General features: G+C 38.3%; 1 protein-coding gene across 13 annotated transcripts in view; it reads left to right on the top strand.

The window, feature by feature from the left end:
• The window catches only part of LARP4 (La ribonucleoprotein 4), a 65,791-nt gene extending 43,954 nt beyond the window's left edge, over positions 1-21,837 (top strand). For 12 of the 13 annotated variants that reach the window (XM_008256453.4, XM_070052233.1, XM_051846279.2 and 9 more), the window contains 9 exons: positions 502-555; positions 2,407-2,619; positions 3,070-3,173; positions 9,649-9,861; positions 10,660-10,708; positions 13,222-13,383; positions 15,431-15,555; positions 15,680-15,848; positions 17,332-21,837. In XM_008256453.4, the coding sequence (XP_008254675.1) occupies positions 502-555; positions 2,407-2,619; positions 3,070-3,173; positions 9,649-9,861; positions 10,660-10,708; positions 13,222-13,383; positions 15,431-15,555; positions 15,680-15,848; positions 17,332-17,670 (1,428 nt within the window). In that variant the 3' untranslated portion in view covers positions 17,671-21,837. Of the gene's footprint in view, positions 1-501; positions 556-2,406; positions 2,620-3,069; positions 3,174-9,648; positions 9,866-10,659; positions 10,709-13,221; positions 13,384-15,430; positions 15,556-15,679; positions 15,849-17,331 lie in introns of those variants that run through there. The other variant, XM_070052238.1, reaches the window with a different exon arrangement.
• The last annotated feature ends 792 nt before the right edge of the window (positions 21,838-22,629 follow it).

Genomic DNA, 22,629 nt, shown 5'->3' with positions numbered 1-22,629 from the left:
CAGCAGTCAGGCAGAAGCCAGGAGCTTCTCCAGGTCTCCCACGGGGTGGGAGGGGTCCAAGTACGTGAGCCATCTTCTGTTGTTTTCCTAGGCTCATGAGCAAGGAGCTGGATCAAAAGTAGGGCAACTGGAACTCGAACCAGCGCCCAAATGGGATGCCAGCATCACAGGCAATGGCTTTGCCTGATACACCACAAAATGCTGACACACACACACATACCCTTTTTTTTTTTATTTTAATATGTAGCCCATGAAATTTTTCAGTCTTTTGCATCTTATCTGTAATAATCTGTAGTAACTCTACTGCAGTGAACATAAACTTCAGTGATAATGTCTTAAATTTTTGGTTTTTCATTCCCTGCTGCCTTGCACAATGGAATCACCTTTAAAATTTTTTGTTTAGTTCAGAAAATAGTTACTGCTACCAAAAATCTTGATAGGTAGAAATGGCTTTAATGAAATGGTTGAGTGCTAATGAGTTTCTTTCTGCTTTGTTAACAGGCTTTTAAATACTTAAGAGAAGAAGTTAAAACTTTTCAGGGCAAGCCAATCATGGTAAGAAATACTTGTAAATTAAACAAGGAGAGTGAGAAACAAAAAAATGTTATGAATTGATCATTTTAAAAATACAGATAGCTCAGTGATTTTAAGGAAGTTTCTGTTTTGTGTTACATACTACTTTTAAAAAATAGTTAATAAAAAGTATTTAAATACTTCACATACAGCAATTTAAAAAAACAAAACAAAACATGACTTCTCACAACTTATAATTCCAGATCTCATAATCAGTAGTAGTAATAATTTTAAGTAACAAAGATGAAAAGCATGCTCTGTACTTTGAACTTCATCTCAACTGCATATGACATTAAAATGCAATCACTTGGGCCGGCGCCGTGGCTCAATAGGCTAATCCTCCACCTTGCGGCGCCGGCACACCGGGTTCTAGTCCCGGTTGGGGCGCCGGATTCTGTCCCGGTTGCCCCTCTTCCAGGCCAGCTCTCTGCTATGGCCAGGGAGTGCAGTGGAGGATGGCCCAGGTGCTTGGGCCCTGCACCCCATGGGAGACCAGGAAAAGCACCTGGATCCTGGCTCCTGCCAGGATCAGCGCGGTGCGCCGGCTGCAGCGGCGGCCATTGGAGGGTGAACCAACGGCAAAGGAAGACCTTTCTCTCTGTCTCTCTCTCTCACTGTCCACTCTGCCTGTCAAAAAAAAAAAAAAAAAAAATGCAATCACTTGGTAACTTAGGAACTGCTTACACCTCCTTACTGTCTTTACTGTTCTCAGGCCTCATGAACCCTGCTATTAAAACTTCTTTCCATCAGTATTGCTATTATATAGGCTTGAACTATTGGAGTAGCCTCTCAACTGCTGTTCTGTGCCTTTAGTTGATCCCCCTTACTTTCTTAGCAGTTTTCAAATGTATAATGCATTATATTTAATTATAGATCTCCATAACTTATTCCTATTTTCTGACTGAAACTTTGTGATCCTTGACCAGCATCTTCCCATTCTCTTCCCATTGCCTCCCATTCCCCAACCCTAGTCCTGGTAACCTCCATTCTACTCTCTCTACTGAGTACATATACATACATACAAGTGGGATCATGCAGTATTTGTGTTCTTGGGTTATTTCATGTAGCATGGTGTCCTCCAGGTTCATCCATATTGTTATAGATGATACTGTTTCCTTCTCTTTTAAAGGATAAATCATCTTCCATTGTATGTATACTTCCATGTATGTATACATGTATGTATATGCATTTTTCTTTATCTGTTCACCAATCAGTGGACATTTAGTTTGTTTCCATATCTCGACTATTGTGAATAATGCTGCAGTAAACATTTAGAGTAGTTTTCTCTTCAACATACTCATTTCATTTTTGGGTTTATAGCCACTCATGGGATTACTAGATTACATTATAGCTCTATTTTTAAGCTTTTGGAGAACCTCCATACTGTTTTGAATAATGACTATACTAACTTACCCACTAATAGTGTGAAAGGATTCCCATGTTCTTTGAATACTTATTCTTTTTGTTGATAATTTTCTCATATATGTGGTACTGTCATGTTGCTTTAAGTAGCGTTTTTCTAATGGTTGATAACTGGGCATTTTTTCATATAGCTCATTTTAAATTATATCTCTTACAAATAAAGATTATCTGTTTCATATGTTTTAGTCATTTCTATGACTTTTTTTCTGTGAACTCTTTTCATTTCTCTAACTCATTTCTCTAGGATTCTTGAGTCTCATGTATGTTTTTATAATTTGAATATTAATACCTTGCTATTAGTTTTACTATTTTGACTTTTGTGTGTTAACCTTTTTGTGTATATTCTGTACCCTGCAAGCACTTTTTTTTTTGACATTTAATCATTAATTATTGTGTTCTTCTTGCTTCTAGGCAAGGATAAAAGCCATCAATACTTTTTTTGCAAAGAATGGTTATCGATTAATGGATGCTAGTATGTATAATCAGCCCATTCAAACTCAAGCACAATATGCCTCACCAGTCTTTATGCAGCCTGTATATAATCCTCACCAGCAGTACTCAGTCTACAGTATTGTGCCTCAGTCTTGGTCTCCAAATCCTGCACCTTACTTTGAAACGCCACTGGTAAGTGAGATCTTTATGGAATAATATAAAATAAAATATTTTTAATTCAAGCATAAATTTTAAGAAACCAGATTGAGGTGTTGTTGTTTTTGTGTTGATTTCAATACTTTCTGACTTTTAAATAGAGATGGGTATCTGATTCTTCTTACCAAACATACATATATATGACTATATGGTTCCTATAGTTTAAAGGATTTAAAATACTACTTAATGTGAAATTTTGTCAGAGAATGATGTTCATTAAGTAATGAACTAGCAATTTGTTGTTTGTGAATCAAGTGGTGCTTGAAGTAAATATTGTAAAGTAAATAGTTAACATTTTGAATCATTTTTGACTTGTAAAAGAAATTGGTAGTAGGTTAGCTCATTGAGGTTTCATTTGACCCTTACACCAGATTTTGCCTTTACCTTTACCATTAATATTGTTTAAACATTAAAATTTTCTTCTAGGCTCCCTTTCCCAATGGTAGTTTTATGAATGGCTTTAATTCACCAGGATCTTTTAAAACAAATGCTGCTGCTATGAATATGGGTCGACCATTCCAAAAAAATCGGTAAGATAAATATCATAACTGGAATTTATTTTAAACAATTCCCAGTGGTTCTTGCTACCAGTGTTTGCTATTGTATTAATAGCAATACTTACTGGCTGACTCAATAAAAAGATTGTTTGTATTTTATAAAACCTGAATAATTTGATTTAGAATTCACATATACCCTTTGACGTCAGAGTTGAAGATAGATGGACTTGGGAATCCGACTTTTTTTTTTCTTTTTTTTTTTTTTTTTTTTTTTTTTTTTTTTTTTTTTTTTTTTTTTTTTGACAGGCAGAGTGGACAGTGAGAGAGACAGACAGAGAGAAAGGTCTTCCTTTGCCGTTGGTTCACCCTCCAATGGCCGCCACGGCCGGCGCGCTGCGGCCGGCGCACCGCACTGATCCGATGGCAGGAGCCAGGTACTTATCCTGGTCTCCCATGGGGTGCAGGGTCCAAGTACTTGGGCCATCCTCCACTGCACTCCCTGGCCATAGGAGAGAGCTGGCCTGGAAGAGGGGCATCCAGGACAGAATCCGGTGCCCCAATGGGGACTAGAACCCGGTGTGCCAGCACTGCAAGGTGGAGGATTAGCCTAGTGAGCCGTGGCGCTGGCCCAGATTTTTTTTTAATAATAGAATAGACTCTCTAATATAAAATCTGGTGTCTAAACACTGTTTGGTTTATTAATTGAGTGTTTTAGAGAACAAGTTTTTCTTGGTTAAAAATGTTAACTGATTTTTGTAATGTTACAATATGTTACTTGAAGCTAAGGAATTGAAATGACTTCCATTAACTAGAGTATTCAACAAGCAGTTGCTAACATATATTGATTACTTAACATCTCAAGCTGTGCTCCTTAAGACTTAACATGTGTTAATTTTCATAGCCCTATGAGATAGGTACAGGTATATCTATTGCTTGTTTGCTATTTAAAAAAAAAAAAAAGATTTATTTATTTAAAAGGCAGAGTTACAGAGAGAGGGAGGAGACACATATTCTACCCGCTGGTTCATTCCCCAAGTAGCCACAATGTCCTGGGCTGAGCCAGGACAAAGCCAGGAGCCCACAACTCCATCCAGGTCTCCCAGGTAGATGCAGGGCCTAAGCACTTGAGCCATCTTTCTCAGCTTTCCCAGATGCAAAGCATGGAGTTGGATCAGAAGTGGAACAGCTGATCTCATATGGAATGCTGGCATCCCCGGAGGGAGCTTAACCCACCGCATCATAATGTTGGTTTATGTATAGATAAAGGATATAGATATTTAAAATGTTAAACCTGTCCAAGAGCATATAGCTAGTTAACTGCTTGAGCCAAGAATTGAACCCAGGCAGTTTGACTGAAAAGCCAGCACTAAATGTTCAGAACAGATCATTAGGAATTGTGGAAACTATTTGCTATCATACAAGAGATAGAGAAATCTCTTATATTTGTGTTTATGTAGACATGAGCTAATAATATATGGTAATCTCTCGTCAGATCTCATTCTTGCAGTTGCTTTTTTTTTTTTTTTTTTTTTTTTTTTGTCACGTAGATCACATGGAATTGTTTTTCAGGATGACCTCTGGAAAGTTAGTCATTTTTATAAGGATTTCCTAAAACGTTCTTTTAAAAAAAATAGATTGATTTATTTATCTGTTTGAAAGTCAGAGTTACACAGAAAGAGGAGAGGCAGAGAGAGAGAGAGAGGTCTTCCATCCAATAGTTTACTCCCCAGTTGGCTGCAACAACTGGAGCTGCACCGATCTGAAGCCAGGAGCCAGGAGCTTCTTCTGGGTTTCCTACATGGGTGCAGGGGCCCAAAGCCTTGGGCCATCTTCTACTACTTTTTCAGGCCACAAGAGAGAGCTGGATCAGAAGTAGAGCAGCCGGGACTTGAACTGGTGCACATAGGGGCTACTAGCATTGCAGGCGACAGCTTTACCTGCTACACCACAGCACCAGGCGCCCCTCCTCCCCCCTTTTAAGATTTATTTATTTGAAAGGCAGTGCTACAGAGAAAGAGCAAGGGAGAGATAGAGAGAAAGAGATCTTTCGTCTGCTGGTTCACTCCTCAAATAGTCACAATGGCTGGGACTTGGCCAGGCACTTATTCTGGGTCTCCCACATGAGTGCAGGGGCCCCGGGACTTGAGCCTTCTTCCTCTGCTTTCCCAGGCACATTAGCAGGGAGCTGGATCAGAAGTGGGAGCAGCTAGAACTCAAAACAGGTGCCCATATGGAATGCTGGCACTGCAGATGGAGGCTTAACCTTCTGTGCCCCAACAGTGGCCCTGTATATATGTATTTAAAAGGCAGAGGCTGGCGCAGTGGCTCAATAGGTTAATCCTCCGCCTGCAGCGCCGGCACCCAGGTTCTAGTCCCGGTTGGGGTGCCTCCTGGTCTCCCATGCAGGTGCAGGGACCAAGCACTTGGGCCATCCTCCACTGCCTTCCTGGGCCACAGCAGAGAGCTGGACTGGAAGAGGAGCAACCGGGACAGAATCTGGCGCCCCAACCAGGACTAGAACCTGGTGTGCCGGTGCCGCAGGAGGATTAGCCTATTGAGCCATGGTGCCGGCCAGTGAACCAGTGCTCTTATATGGTGTGCTGGCATGATGAACCTCTGCTTAAGCCAGCTGCAACATAGTCACAGCTCTGGGGTGGGGATTTCCTTTTAAACATTTAGGAAGGATAGACATCTTTGTTATACACTAAAAGCAATTTTTAGAAGTAGTGATGCATACGAATGATTCTCTTAAAAATACATTAGATGAATGCATGGTTTTTCCTTTACTGGCACTTACTTTTGTCTGCTCTATCTTGCTGAAAGAGGTAAAAGTACAGTAAGAAATCCAGAAGTGACAGGTCATCTCTGCATATAAAAAAGGTGTCCCTATAGTAGCGGGGAGACAGGGTAGGTTTACTGTAATTTTACACATTATTCAAAACCACACAAGTACAGTTCTTTTTCTTTTTTTTTTTTTTTTTTGACAGGCAGAGTGGATAGTGAGAGAGAGAGACAGAGAGAGAAAGGTCTTCCTTTGCCGTTGGTTCACCCTCCAATGGCCGCCGCTGCAGCCGGCGCACCGCGCTGATCCGATGGCAGGAGCCAGGATCCAGGTGCTTTTCCTGGTCTCCCATGGGGTGCAGGGCCCAAGCACCTGGGCCATCCTCCACTGCACTCCCTGGCCACAGCAGAGAGCTGGCCTGGAAGAGGGGCAACCGGGACAGAATCCGGCGCCGCAAGGTGGAGGATTAGCCTATTGAGCCACGGCGCCGGCTTTTCTTATATTTGAATAGTGGTGGTGGTTAAGTTTTCTTTACAGAAATAATACATAAATACACTAATGCTGACCCTACAGATAAAGCTGAAGAGCTTTTTTTTTTAAGATTTATTTATTATTTATTTGAAAGGCAGAGTTATAGAGAGGCAGAGGCAGAAAGAGGTGTTCCATCCGCTGGCTCGCTCCCCCAGTTGGCCGCAACAGCCGAAGCTGCGCCGATCCGAAGCCAGGGGCCAAGGGCTTCTTCTGGGTCTCCCATGTGGGTGCAGGGATCCAAAGACTTGGGCCATCTTCTACTGCTTTCCCAGGTCATAGCAGAGAGCTGGATGGGAAGTGGAGTAGCCGGGACTCAAACTGGTGCCCATATGGGATGCCGGCACTGCAGGCGGCGGCTTTACCCGCTACACCACAGCACCGTCCCCTAAAAAGCTTTTGACCAATGACCTAAATCTTTGCTTCTGAGTGATCACTACCAGAACTTTATCTTTTTTCTTCTCTTTTTTTTTTCCCTAATCATTGTTATTCAAAGGGAAAATAGCTTTTGGAGAGCCCTTTTGGATTGTCTGTATTAGCCCTGAGACAGCCCGATGATGATCACTAGTCCTACTAAGAGAGAATAGGACTAACATTCAGAAGTCCAGGCATTTTTCTACCTTTCATACTTGATCTTTCTCCTCCTTTCTGTCTTCTATCATTCATTTCTCCCTTCATTCTATTTTTCTTTTGCCTGGATTGAGACTGTAAGTCCCTCTCAGTGAAGGGTAAGATTATGAGATCTGAGGGCTGTTTGAACCTGATGTGTTGTGCATTGGGTATAATCAGTGCATTCTGAAGATTCAGTGAATGATGGTTTCTGAACAGATATGTAAATAGCATAACCACCTTCATATAGTCATTTTCAGGTAAGATAGGTGCTGTAAATATTTTTGAGATTAGTTTCTATTAGATCATAGTATAATTTTCATTACTAGTTAAAATTTATTTTGTAACATAAATTATTTGTAACATAAATTGAAACATAATTTTCATTACTAGTTAAAAATTACTTTGTAACATAAAGTAATTATTTGAAAAAATGTCTTTGTATATGAAACTTTGTAGCCTGATTTTTTTTTTTTTTTAAGATTTATTTTATTTACTTGAAAGGCAGAGTTAAAAAGAAGATTCAGAAAGAGAGGTTTTCTGTCCACTGGTCCCTTCTTCAGACTGCCAGGGCTGTGCCAGGCTGGAGCCAGGAGCCAGGAGCTTCCTAAGGGTCTGCCATATTTGTACAGGGACCCAAAGACTTGGGCCATCCTCCACTGCCTTCTGGGCATACCAGCAGGGTGCTGGATTGAAAGTGGAGCAGCCTGGACTTGAACCAGTGCCCAAATGGGATGCCAGCACTGTAGGTGGTGGCTTAACCCACTATGCCACAACACTGGCCCCCAATCCTGGTTTTTTTTCTTTTCTTTTTTTTTTAAGATTTACTTGTTTATTCATTTATTCATTCATTTGAAAGGCAGAATGAGAGACCTTTGACCTGCTGGTTGACTCCCCAAATTGCCTCAGTAGCTGAGGCTGGGCCAGGTCAAAGCCAGGAACTGCATCATCTGCCTTTTCCCACTGCTTTCCATGGTGCATTAATAGTGAGCTGGATCAGAAGCAAAGCAACCAGGACTCCAACTGGCACTGCAGCATGGGATGTCCAAATTACTAGTGGTGGCTTGCCCATTGCACCCCAACACTGGCTTCTGATTTTTATCTTTTTTGAGTTTTAGTAGACCTTGTTTGGTATACTATCTAAATAATAGAGCAGGACAGCTAGAGATGCCATCGGAATTAATATTTAATTCTTGGGCTTATTATTGGTTTTAAATCCCTGTTCTGATAGTCAAGAATTGTAACTGTTATTAACATTTTAAACTTATAACTGAAAATATAATGTAAAAAAAATAATGGGCTGTGTAAACTGTAAGCCATGTGCCAGCTGCAGTCTCATGCACCCTCGTTCATAGACTGTAGAGCCAAGCTCTGCAGCTGTGTGGGCTGACCTGAGATGTTTTCAGTGTTGATTGACCTACAGACTCCCTCTACTACCCTACCCTCACCTCATCTGCTTACAGATTTTTAGGGAAGTGGTTACTTTGACCCATCATCCATGATAAAAGCCATTTTTACAAGAGGAAAGTTTGTATGTCTCTGGTTTTGTTTTTACCACATTATATACCTTAATTCATAAAGTCATACCATGCTGTTGATTGTGTTACCATATTTTTTTTGTTTTCTGTCCTGCATGTGGATCTTTGACCAGTTTCATTTAGTGAAAATTGCTTAGTGAAGAGGCTAGGATTTTAGTATATTCCAGTATTTCTTATCCTTTTCATTCTTATCTCCCCTATCTAATCTTTTTAAACAGTTTTGTCTATTTTCCTCCTATGAAAATGTAATAAATACTACAGGTTGTTGTGTATATACTTGTAATATATGTATATCTGTACTTTATACATAAATATGAATATTTTTGTCCACATCTCACCCCAACCAGTTATCATTCCCATGGGGAATAGTTTTGTCCTTGCTGAAAATGTGTGACATAGGTTCATTAATAAGTTTAAAGCCTGGCTGATTTAGACATATGAAGACTATACCTGGTTTCTGAAACATCAGCTACAATCGTAATTATAGTCTGAATATTGAAGTAGAAGCAGCTTTATCTTGAAGAACTTTAAATTTTCCCCCAGATCTCCTAAAAATTAACATTTATTTAATTTTGAAATTCTTCCTTAATGGGAGTTACAATTTACAATGTCACACTCTTGTGTTCAACTTAATTTTTTTTTTAAATATTTATTTTATTTATTTGAAAGAGTTACAGAGAGAGGTAAAGACAGAAAGTAGTCTTCCATCCACTGATTCACTCCCCAGATGGCCGCAGCAGCCGGAGCTGCGCCAATCAGGAGCCAGGAGCTTCTCCCACGTGGGTGCAGGGGCCCAAGGACATGGGCCATCTTCTACTGCTATCCCAGGCCACAGCAGAGAGCTGGATTGGAAGTGGAGCAGCCAGGACTAGAACTGGCGCCCAAATGGGATGCCAGTGCTTCAGGCCACGGCTTTAACCCGCTGTGCCACAGCGCTGGCCCCGTTCAACTTAATTTTTAGAAAGTTACAGTATAGTAGAAGCCAGGTTTTACCAAGTAAAGGGTTTTCTTTGTTTGTTTGTATTGATTAACCTTTTCATGTTTCTTATAGTGTGAAGCCTCATTTTAGGTCATCTAGTGGTTCAGAACACTCAACAGATGGCTCTGTGTCATTGGGGGATGGACCATTGAACAGGTCTAGTTCAAGGAACTTTCCAACTGAACGGCCTACCCCTGTAGTAACAGGGCACCAGGAGCAAACTTTCCTTCCAAAGGAGGCTCCCACTTCGCAGGTGGAACAGAATGGGGACTTTGGTAGAGGCAGGTAAGTAAATATGAAACTGCTATTTCTTTTTTTTTCTTTCTCAGCCTCTTTAATGAGCAATTCTTTTTTTTTTTAACTTTAATTTAATGAATATAAATTTCCAAAGTACAGCTTATGGATTACAATGGCTCCCCCACCCCCATAAATTCTCTCCCATCTGCAACCCTCCCCTTTCCCTCTCCCTCCCCCCTTCCATTCACATCAAGATTCATTTTCAATTCTCTTTACTATTTCTTTTTTTATAAAGTTCATTTTATTTGAACAAAAGAGACAGATATTCTTGTCCACTGGTTCACTCCTCAGATGTTTGCAACAGCCAGGCCTGGACTAGGCCAAAGCTGGGAACCATGAACTCAGTTCAATTCTCCCACATGGGAAGCAGGGACCCAATCACTTGACCCATCACTGCTACCTCCCAGGGTACACATTACCAGGAATCAGGAGGGGACCTGGGACTCAAACCCATCTGTTTTGTGTCCTTAATTTTGTCTGTTTTTCTAAATGAAGGACTGGGGTTATATATTGCTACATAAACTAAAGCCTAATATGCTTGAGTTTGGAGAAACTGCTACTTATAAAATGGGACCAGCTTATCTTGGTGATGGTGGTGTATGTGAAGTAGATTAGCTCAGGATCCCTTCGGAAGAATGTATTTTAACTTTAATAATAATGGAAATTAGCCTCATATTTAGAAAAAAAATAGATGCTTAAAATAGAAATCTATCCATTTTTGGTAGAATGTGTATATTTGAAGAAAACTATAAGTTGTCCTACCCCTGTCTCTCTTGTCATTAAAAGGAGAACACTTTTCAGAGGTCGGAGACGACGAGAAGACGACAGGATCCCAGTAAGTGTTTATAAGCTTTAATCATATTATTCAGAATTTTTTTCTTCTATGGTTTATTGTAGCATTGGCTTGTGATCTGTCTTTCGTTTCTGGGTTTTCGTATTAATATAGCTTTTATCGATGATATGTAGAACCTGAACTTACTGCCAAATTGGCACCAGCACTACGTGCACAACCACCCTCAATCACGCACATTGTTAGGAGTTTAATTTGTGTTGCTAACATTTATAATCATTATTTGAATACCTAATATATTCACATGGTTTATAAATAAAAATAGGACTTTAATATGTTGATGAACATTTAAAGTTTCAGGCTTTTGCTAATATAAACCAGCCAGTGCTAATATAAACAATGCAGGGATAACCTCATGCAACCATTTCCTATATTTGCAAGTATATCTAGAAGAGAATCCCTAGAAATGCAATTCTAGGTCACGCTTCAGTAGTTGTTGCCAAATAGTGCTCAGTAGGGTTTGTGGCAAGTTGCACTACAACAGATAATGAGCAAAGGCAGAATGCGAAAGACAGAAATAGAGAAATCTTTCATGCACTGGCTCATTCCCAGATGGCTGCAATAGCCATGGCTGGATCAGGCCAAAGCTAAGAACTCAGAACCCCATCTGGGTCTCCCACATAGTGGCAGGTGTCAAATCACTAGGGCCACCTTTCATTGCTTTCCCAGGTCTACTAGCAGGGACCTGAATCTGAAGTTATGGGATGCCAGTGTTACAGGTGGTAGCTTACCACACTGCACCACAACACTGGCCCCTACAGTAAACCTTCTAAAACTGTTTTCATTTAAAACTTTCTAAATTATGGGCAGCCATGAAACTTCAGGCAACAGCTGTTTTTTGTGTGTTGTTGTATATATGCATATGAATGTTGGCATGAACCTCAACAACTATGGGAAAGAGAGTTTTGGTTTGGGGTCTGATTACTGTGTTGAAAGGGCCAGAATTGAGGACTAGCAATTAGGGTGGAGGAAATGGAACTAGGCATGTCTTCCAATAGGAAGGGTGGGGAGAGAAGTCATGTGCAGGAGGGAGATGTTACCCAAATATTAAAATTTGTAAGCTTACACACAGGAAATTGAAGTGATAAGAATAAATGAGGGGACTGGCGCTATGGTGTAGTAGGTTAAACCTCCACCTGTAGTGCCAGCATCCCATAGGGGCACCAGTTCAAGTCGCAGCTATGCTACACTTCCGATCTGGCTTCCTTGCTAATGGCCTGGGGAAAGCAGCGGAAGATGGCCCAAGTCCTTGGACCCCTGCTCCCAAGTGGGAGATCCAGAAGAAGCTCCCGGCTCCTGGCTTCAGATTGGCCCAGCTCTAGCCATTCTTGCAGCCATCTAGGGAGTGAGTAAACCAGCAGATGAAAGACCTCTCTGTCTCTCCCCCTCTGTGTTTGTAACTCTGCCTCTCAGGTAATCTTTTTTTAAAAAAAAAAGTGAGGTACTGCGTTGTATGTGATAAAAGATTTGAAAAGCAATAAAAAAAAAGAGGTTCATGTATGGAAAATTAAAGAACATAGTAGCTTTAGGCTGAAGAAGAGTATTCAGTATGTTGCTTGAAGAAATATGAATGGACAGAGCTAATATGCAAGTGAATGTTTGGGTTAAGATAAAGCTTGAGCTGAAATTATTTTAAGTGTATAATTGAATGATTTGTTCTGTAAATAAGCAGAATTGTACAGCCATAACTACCAAAAAGTGAAAAGGATTATCTTAAAAGTTGTTTTCGCATAGTTGATAGTTGAAGCCATGGCTAACAAGTAACCCTAGGAGTATTTGGAAAATGAAGAGAATAAAATTGAATTAGAATATAGAAATCATTGGAATTTAAGAAGTGGGAAAGGGAGGGAAGTGTTCATGATAGTCAGATCTGAGAATAACCAAGAGAACAAAGTACCACAAAGGCTAAGAGAAGAATGAACTCCCAAGAAAGAGGGTAACATACCAAATAATACAGTGAGATCAGGAAAAACAAAGGCTGCCAGTGTTTATGTTGTGGAAGATATTAGTGACTTGCCTCAACAATATTACTGAAATGCTAAATTCGGAGGAAGAGCTACAATGAGCTTGTCAACGATGCATGGAGTGGTAGGTAACAGGGAAAGATTAGATTTTCAAACATGTTATAGAAGGGAAGAATATTGTTCCCTCTTGTGACTAGATGGAGGAATAAAGATGAAGACAAATTTAGGTAAGGGGTGTTTGTTTTTCAGCATTTGTATGGATGAGGTACATCAAATTTAGAGAGACAGAATAGTGGAGAGTCATTGGAAAGTTTAAGGGATTTGGCAGAGTTTGTAAAGATGAGGAAGCAGACTAAAGAGAAGTAGGATTGGTTTGAAAAAAAAGACAACTGAAGAAGCCAAGAATCTACATGGAGACTGCTTTAGGATAGAGGCTGATTTTGTTTTTCTTTCCTTCCATTTTGCAGCTTCTATGATGCAGGATTACAGACTAAGATAGGCATATTGATTTGCTTTATGGTTTGTGTCTTTTAGAGACCCCATTCCTCCAGCACTGAAGCAAAGCCTCCCACACCGAAATTTGACTTACTAGCCTCAAATTTCCCTCCTTTACCTGGAAGTTCATCAAGAATGTCAGGTGAACTTGTTTTGGAGAATAGGATGTCTGATGTCGTTAAAGGTGTCTACAAAGAAAAGGTAAACACTGAAATATATAGTTAGCTTCTCTGTTACGCTTATGAGACCATATTTAGGCATTGTTTTGTTTGCACTTAGTACATATATCTATCATTGCTTTTATTCTTGGGTTTTTTATTATACTTGGAATTTCTTTTAAATTTTTTTATAAAGCAATTATTTATAAGCAGTTGCCTTTTATAAAGACAATAAAATGTCTTGACTTTTGCGTGTCTTTGTTTCAGTCAGCAGAGCTTGATAGAACTGATTAATACAAACTAATGAAAGGTGTCATTTCCACCTAAGTAAGTGCTTAAAATTAACCATTGATATAAATAAACTCTAGGGGCCGGCACTATGATGTAGTGGGTAAAGCCGCTGACTGCAGTGCCAACATCCCACATGGGCGCCAATTCAAGTCCCTGCTGCTCCACTTCCGATACAGCTGTCTGCTGTGGCCTGGGAAAGCAGTAGAAGATGGCCCAAGTCCTTGGGCCCCTGGACCCACATAGGAGATCTGAAAGAAGCTCCTGGCTCCTGGCTTCAAATTGGCATATCTTCAGCCGTTGTGGCCATTTGGGGAGTGAACCAGTAGATGGAGGATCTCTCTTTCTCTGTTTCTCCTTCTCTTCTATGTAATTATTTCAAATAAATAAATAAATATTTTTATAAATAAGTAAATAAACTCTAACAGTGAATTCAGTCTTTCAAGTAATGGAGAATAAGTATATATATATATTTTTTTTTTTTTTTTTTAAGATTTATTTAATTTATTTGAAAGGCAGAGTTAGAGAGGAAGAGATAACATAGAGATCTTCCATCCACTGGTTAACTCCCCAAATGACTGCAACAGCCAGGGCTAAGCCAGGCCAAAGCCAGGAGCGAGGCACTCCATCCTGGTCTTTCACATTGGTTGCAGGACCCAAGTATTTTGTCATGTGCTGCCTTCCCAGTCACATTAGCAAGAAGCTGGATGAGAAGTGAAGTAACCAGGACTCAAACTGGCAGTCTTATAGGATGCCGGGATGCCGGCATCATAGCTGTGGTTTACCCTCTGTGCCACGACACCAGCCACTAGATAATATTTTTGAGTATAAACCTCTCCATGTCCAAAATTCTCATGTCATAAAAGTTTCAGTATTTTTCTAATTATTTATAAAAGTATATGAACATAGTATATCTAGGCTTATAATGAAAAAAAATGATGTAGATTCAACTATTAACTTTTTTTCTGCCATTTATGGCTGTATAATAATTTAGCATAGTTTTACTGGTGTCTTAACTTCACAGTTTTAGACATTGGCTAATTTCTGGATGTTCTAAAGCTAAAGAGTTAGCTCTGTTAAGCATACTGAATAGTTTTTCTGTCCTCCTGGTATTTTTCTGCTTCAGATATCATCAGTTATAAAGTTCCCATTATTTTAGTATCACTTTGAAACATTTTCAGTTAGGCTAGGCCATGTCATCATTTCTAAGGTACATTTCGGTATTACATACCTTATTTATAGCTGTGACTCACAGAACAGTGTGATTAGTTTGTTTTTTGTTTTGGTGGGGATTTTATCTGCCACACTGCCAGTGGCCAGAGTAACTTCTCTATCTGTGTAGCTGAATGGTTGTATTCCTGGAACTTCGCTTTATTTATTAGATTGAAAGAGAGATCTTCCATCCACTGGTTCATTCCCCAAATGGCCACAACCATTTGGGCCAGGCCAAAGCCAGGAGCCAGGAGCTTCCTCTGAGTCTCCCAGGTTGGTGCAGGGGCCCCAGTACTTGGGCCACCCTCTGCTGCTTTCCCAGGTCCATTTAGCAGGAAGGTGGATCAGCTGGGACTAGAACTGGCACACATATGATATGCTACCTGCTGCGCCACAGCACCAGCCCCAACACAGATTTCTTAACTGCGAGGCTAAGCATCCCCCACCCCTCTGTTAAGTATATTTTATTTTCGAGCCTGAGAGAGTATGTGTGTTCATCTTTTTAAGGAACTGCCAGATTGTTTGCTACAGCAGCTGCATCATTTTCCATTGTCACAAATATAATTTTGAAATAATCTTTTTACTCTAAGGATAATGAAGACTTGAGAGTGAGTTGCCCAGTGCCTGCAGAGGATGAGCAGACAGACTGCACTTCTGCCCAGCAGCTTAGTATGAATCCTAGTCCTCCAAGTACAGCTGAGCCTCCTGTGTTAAGGTATAAGTTTCCATTTAGAAGATCTTCCATACCAAATCACTTTTTTTCTGATTAGTTGTTCAGCTGTTCCTATGTGCTATACTAAGTCTAAAGTCATTCTTTTTTTTTTTTTTTTTTCCCTTAGCACTACTCAGCAAGAAAAGGATCTAATAGAAGACTCCACTGTTCAGAAGGATGTTGTCAACCAGACGAATATACCAGGTTCTTCCCCAAGTACTGCAAAGCCATCCAGGGCAAATACTTCTTCACCTTGTAGCAGTAACATAAATTCAGCTGTCACTGTGGCTCTACAGGTAACTTGGAAGATTTTATATGGGGGGAAAATAAATATATGTAAAGTTTATGTGAATATATTAGAAATAGATGAATTAGTAAAAAAAAATTTTCTTACATGACATTGTGCTAGGTTTTTTGGTTTTTTTTTTGTTTTTGTTTTTGTTTTTTAAATTTTTTTTATTTGAAAGGCAGAGATACAGAGAGAGAGGGAAAGAAAGATTTTCCATCCATCAATTCACTCCCCAGGGTGCTGCAACAGCCAGGGCAGGCTAAGACAAAACCAGGAGCCAGGAAGCAGGAGCTTCTTCTAGGACTCCCATGTGGGTGACAGGTGCCCAAAGACTTGGATCATCTGCTTCTTTCCCATGTGTATTAGCAGGGAGCTGGATCAGAAGTGGAGCAGCCAGGACTCCAACCAGCACCCATATGGGATGCTGGCACTGCAGATGGCAGCTTAACCCCTGGCACAGCGCTGGCCTATGCTGGTTCATTTATATGGAAGTAGCCCAAATAAGGCTACTTGCAGTAGAAAGACACTAAAGTTTCAGTCACTGCAAGAACATGGGACGTTTTAGTGTGTTTCTCTCTCTCTCTTTTTTTTTTTCCCCTGGTTATCTTATGGTAAGTGAAGAGTCTTTCTTATCTAGGTTATGATGAATTTATCATTTTTGAACTAGTATGAAGAGACTTCAAGCTTCTTCAGATTCTTTTTGCTACATGTATGACACTTAGCAAACCTTTGAAACCTATTAGTGGCCTCACCCACTAGTATTCAAGTTCCAGTATTTCATAATTTTATCGTTGAGAAAACACAGGATTAAAAATGCACAAAATTTACCTGTAATACTTTGATTTGATTATGTAAATAGTTGCATTTTACTATAACTGTTTATAGGTTCAGAACATTTTGTCTTCTATAGTAATGCCAGTTGGTAATGGAATAGCAGCTATCGTTTGAATGTCAATTGTATGCTGGGGCCATTGTTAAAGACTTTATATGCTTTTTTCTTTACTCAAACCCTTTTTACTTATTTTTTCAATTGAGTTAGCTAGGACTTTTGTTTACTCTTCTGTTAATATTTAATTGGTTTCCAACTGCCCTTCAGAGATTCTTATGTATTCCCTTCCAGGATTTATAACAAAGGAGGAGAAAATGGAACTATTATTTCTTCATATGGATAGACCACTATTAATTTAATCTGTTCTTGTTATGCATTTAGGTTGTTTCCCGTTCTTTAATTACTATAAACAATGCTGACATTAATATCCTTCAGATAAATTCCTTCAGTAAAAATAATGTATCATAAATAAGTTGGTTTTGTTATTTTCAAAAATGTGTTATTTAAAAGATTCCACCAGCACACTCTGAGAGCTGTGTACATTGAGAGTGCCTGTGCCCTTTACTGGAAGATAACCTGGGCTTTTCTTGTGGTTACATGATTGTTTTATACTTTTTTATTTCAAGAATGTATAACATAAGTTTTTTTGATTGCTTCAAAGGAACCCCGAAAATTAAGTTATGCTGAAGTGTGCCAGAAGCCCCCTAAAGAGCCATCTCCAGTTCTTGTGCAGCCACTACGGGAACTTCGCTCCAATGTGGTGTCTCCCACCAAAAATGAAGAGAATGGAGCTCCTGAGAAGTCTGTTGAGAAAGCACATGAAAAACCAGAAGCGAGGGCTAGTAAGGATTATTCTGGCTTCCGAGGCAATGCCATTCCCAGGGGAACAGCTGGAAAAATCAGGGAACAGAGACGCCAGTTTAGCCATAGGGCTATACCTCAGGGAGTGACTCGACGTAATGGTAAAGAGCAATATGTGCCACCCAGATCACCAAAGTAAAAAAAAAAAGAAACAAGACAAAAAAACAAGAAACTATTTGGAAACTTCTCTCTCTTCCCATTAAACTTGAGCCGGATATTTTGAACTGTTTTGGAGGGGAGCGGGGAGACAAGAAGGAAACAAGAGAAAGAATGTCCTTAAATCATTGTGGATTTTGGAGTTGTGAGCAGTAGAATCCCAAAATTCATCTCTAAAATGATTTTAAAATGCTGGAGGATTCCAATCAGTATAAATATAAATATATATATAGAGATAGATATATATACGCATATAAAAATATAATTTTTCTATTTTTGTTTTTGATTTTAATTTGCAGAGATTTTCTGCCTGGAATCAATTTTGAGGGTTCAGATTTAGCTTGGAAAAAAAAAAAAACATTGTACATCCTTCAGTATAGGAGTTGAGGGAGTGAGAGAAAATATTTTTTGAAGACGTGTTTCTGTAAAATTAGAAATTACTTTTTTTAATCTATTTAAAGTTTGGCTTGAAGAATGCCATCTCTGACTCTATGGCCTTGTGTTGCAAAGCAGATCAGTGGCTGGGGTGCCTGTTGTGGGTGTGAGTGTGTGCAAGATTGATTTAAGCCAAATCTGTTGTCATGTTCATAAATGATTTGAAAACTGAATGTAATACTTGAGTAGATTTTTTAGTTTGAAAATTTAGTTTGTCTTTTTGACCTTACTAATATTTCTTTCAACAAGTTGTTAAGCTCTGATTGTACTTGGAGATGTGACTACCAATCAGTTTGATACTCAAGGAAAGAGTGGGGATTATTTTAAAATTGAAAATTTCATCTTTGATCTGAGTGGACGTGTCAGGTGGACTGAAGACATTTGAACTGTTCTGTGGTTTTTCTTTTCCTCTTAAAATGAGAAAAAAATTGTTATTCTGTATTCTTTGCCTACCCCCAAAAAGAAAATAACCAACCACTTACTGAATTGTATGTTTCTATCTACTTTGACCAGTCTAGTCAAATCATATAACTGTTATACATTTCAGAATTCCATGTTGAAGTATTTTACTCTTCTGTTCACATATTTAGAATTTTAGGTTCTAGAGTGATAAGGGCAGATTGACCCTACAGTAATTTATTTGTGTTAGTGTTAAAGATGAAAGAAGCATTATAACTGACTTTTCAAAGTGTTAAATAGTGTAGTAGAAGAGAATTTTTTTAAAAGGCTTAATTTGAGGAGAACTTTTTTCTGTTTACACTCTATTTGCCACCTTCTTTCCCTCCCCCTAAACACACACACACACAATTTGGAATTCACTCAGGCAGAACATGCAAGTCATGAAATTTTTGAGTTAAGATAAGAAAGGTGGTTGAGCAAAATTAATGCATAATTCTCAGACAATAAAGTTGTAGCTCTCAGATAGGCAAGTTTACATGCTGGTATATAGAAAATAGCTAAAATATTAAAAACCATGTTGCATTAATCTGTTTTAAGTCACACCATGTTCAGAGTTCTATGTAAGATGGAATTTTGTTTTTCATTTTAGGGGATAGTTTGGAATAGTAGTAACTATCTCTTAGTGAGTTACATATGTACAAATGGAAACTGTAAATTGTGAACACTGGAAAGCACCATTGTGACATAGCATAACCATCTTAGTAATATATTAATGAATGTAAATGGAGGTTAAAATTACGTTACTGTGAAACTCCTCTTCCAGCTCTATGCTTTGGAGATCTGTATTAATGGGTAACTAACTGTTAAGAGCTTTGAAAACACTGCACATTTCTTTACAGGCTAGAATTTTTATTTCTTTGTAACTTATTCAGCTTGGCAATTGCTTTTGATTTGGTGGGTTGATAACATGGTATAATATATTTACAAAGTTTGAAACTATTCATTTCTATACACTATTTGTTTTTAATCATCTACTAAATGAAACATACAATACTACCTGTGCTGAAATTTGGGGGAAGTTTAGGTCCTTTAAAAAAAAGCTATTATTAATCATTGATTACACCTATGAAAAAAGTGCTTATTTTGGTTTACTTAGATAATGCTGCGATTGGTGGAAATGATAAACATTAGAAGTGTTAACACCCTGTGAATGCATTGGATTTAAGAGAATAAACTTTTTTTAAACTTCACTTGGCAAGGATTATAAACTTAATTATTGCACTTAAAATGAAACATTACTTTTTTTTGTACAGTGTGTCAGAGGTGTAGAATTATTACTTGTATGCTTGTGTGACTTATATGTAGTCCACAAACTCCTAAAAATCTAAAGGTTCTAACTGAAACACAAGGGAAAAAAGTCTTCTTTTTGAAGAAAGAAAGTATATTCTTGCTTTTCCTCTGAAAGTTATTAAAAGTAGGAATTTTAAAGACATGACCATTTTTAAATTTCTTATAAAATATAGTATTTTTAATTTAATTTGCCTCTTTACATCTAATAGTTCCCATTTGATGGGGTATATAGGGAAGAATGTGAGTGTGTGTGTGTGTGTGTGTGTATGTGCACATTATATATGTATATATATATTCACAGTATGTATTTAGCATTTATTTTATTACAGCAGATTCAAGGTTTGTGTCTAAATGATGCCTGAGAGATGTTGGCTTTTTTTCCAGCATTACTCTAACTGATGAAGGGTGAGTGTTTGTTGTAGTTCAGCTATTTATTTGATTGTTTAGATGGAGGGATTTAAATATATTTTTCTCTTCACCCTTATGACTTAACATTTCCTTGGGCTGTTGAAAGCTAAAAGTAGGTAGAGATGATACTGATTGTATGGTACAGTGATCTGCCATGGTTGTTACCACATGAAGAGAACAAGAGTCATACAAGTTCATCACCTTGCACTTCACAGACAAGGTCCATGGAGACATTGCAAAGATATGTCTCTCTTTTCTGTCCTGATAATTGAAGTTTTCCTGATATCTAGGACCTGTCTTTAATCTGACTTTATGTTATTTTTGCCAGATATAGACAATGGAATTTAAAATAATGATCCATCTAAATTTATTTCAACTTGATCTTGGAGGAAGATAAGAGCTTTCTGCGATAATGGGTTTGTTACCATCTTATGTACTTGATTTGCAAGAGATCAAATGACATACAGAATTCTGATTTATTTTTGGTTCCTAAAATTAAGGTAGCTTGAATATTGTTTCACATTCCCTTTTCTTTTTAAATAACCAGGTATGCTTTGCAAAAGGCTTAATGATGGAATGTTAGCATCTCACTGGTTTAAAAGAGAACAAGGAAAATGCTGCTGGGACAGAAAGCAGTTTTTAAAAATTTCTCCACACTTTCTTCTAGTTTTATTAGTTATGGCCTTAATAATTAGTCAATAATTGGCTTAAATGTCCACTGGTTTTACTTTGACATAGTTGAACAACACTGGGGTTAAGTCTCTGGTATTTGTGTTAGCAATATATATTAAGCATATTTTAAAAGTACCTGTTTTTGGTTTGTTTTTTTTTTTAACAGATAAAATTCAAAAGAGGACAGACAGTATTCCTTTTGAGGGGGTTTTATAAATTCTTAACTATAGTATACAATGGAGTTTTTTTCCTATTTTTTGTATTTCCTTAAGATTTGGAGGCCATTAATTTAACTTTCTGCTTCTTGACATATGCTAATGTGTCTAGTCTGAGCTTTCAAGACATTTCAATTTTCACTAACTGAATGAGGCCATTTTAAGAAGTTGAAAGAAAATTTGTTTTGAAGTTAGAACAAATTCTCTTTGAAAACACATGATTATTAAGTAACTTAAAGTTTATTTTTAAAAGCTGCAAACTTTTTATGAATCTTTGAGTAGACCGTTTCTAAAAGTGTGTGTTAAATGGTTTAATTTTCAGTTTTGCAGCACAAAACACTGGTAGTATACTTAAAGAAATAACCACATCAAAGGATTTTTGTTGTTTTAAACTGATTCAGGTGTCCCTTGAGTGATATCTCTTAAATGTTGGGGCCGGGGTGGGGGGTGGAGATCAGAACCAGTTATCTGGCTTCTATGTTGTCCATTGCTTAGGTTTGTTCCTGTTGTCAAAACTACCCCCACCCCCCACTCCAAATGGTGTGACACATGCTCATGCATAAAATGTTAAACTGAGTACATCCTTGTATTTGTATTTGTTTTCAACATTGCCAAGGTGCTATGGGAAATTCAAGTAACAAAATTAGAAAAAAATAAAATTATTAAAAGCAGGACTGGTTTCCTTTTCTCCAAGTGGTGTATGACTGAAAAAGTACCTCTGTTGATTTTGCAGTAATTGTCTGTGTTGCCCTCTCTCAGTTCCATCATTATTCTGGTCTCAGGTGGTGGTTTGTGGGCATGAGTGTGGAGCAGTGGCCACGTGTGGTTTTTTATCATTAAAACAAGGCAGCAAACTGGAAATGGCTTTATGATTCTAGAGTTTTCCTTTAGTTACTGTCAGGGGCCCAGTTATTGAAGGAGGTGGGGGAGAATCGCACAAAGTGCAGCTTAAGGATTTTGTCTTTGTAGGGCAAATTGTGGCCGGATTTGAATATGTGACCATCAAACTCAGCCAGATTTTTGGAGACTTCAAAGGGGAAGTACTTGGGAATTTAAATAATTCTTTATTATTATTATTATTACTTGAAAATCTAAGGCAAAAATAGAAGAGCTGTGTCAATCCCTGACTTTTTAATGACTGTTAAGCTGTATATTCTTGTGAATATAGCATATTGCCAAAAAACATTGCAGTGGCATTTTATGGTTATTATTACACGACAGTTTATCCTTGAATTATCTTGTTAAACATGAACTTTTTTTATGGTTGAGATCTAGTTTTTTACAATACAGCTTAATTCAAAATTACATTTTCTAATTCTCAAAAATATTTAGTATCCTACCAAGTTAATATGACATGGATATGTTTGTAAATGATAGATATTTTAATAGGTTTAATGTGAACATTCATGTTGGTAATTACTTAGCCCATTAAATGGAATTTCCATTCAGTTAAACCCTTAATT

The sequence above is a fragment of the Oryctolagus cuniculus genome, chromosome 11, assembly GCF_964237555.1.
Source record: "Oryctolagus cuniculus chromosome 11, mOryCun1.1, whole genome shotgun sequence".
NCBI classification, from domain to species: domain Eukaryota; kingdom Metazoa; phylum Chordata; class Mammalia; order Lagomorpha; family Leporidae; genus Oryctolagus; species Oryctolagus cuniculus.
Note: the sequence above shows the minus strand (reverse complement) of the source record. Positions and strands in the feature narration are given on the sequence as shown.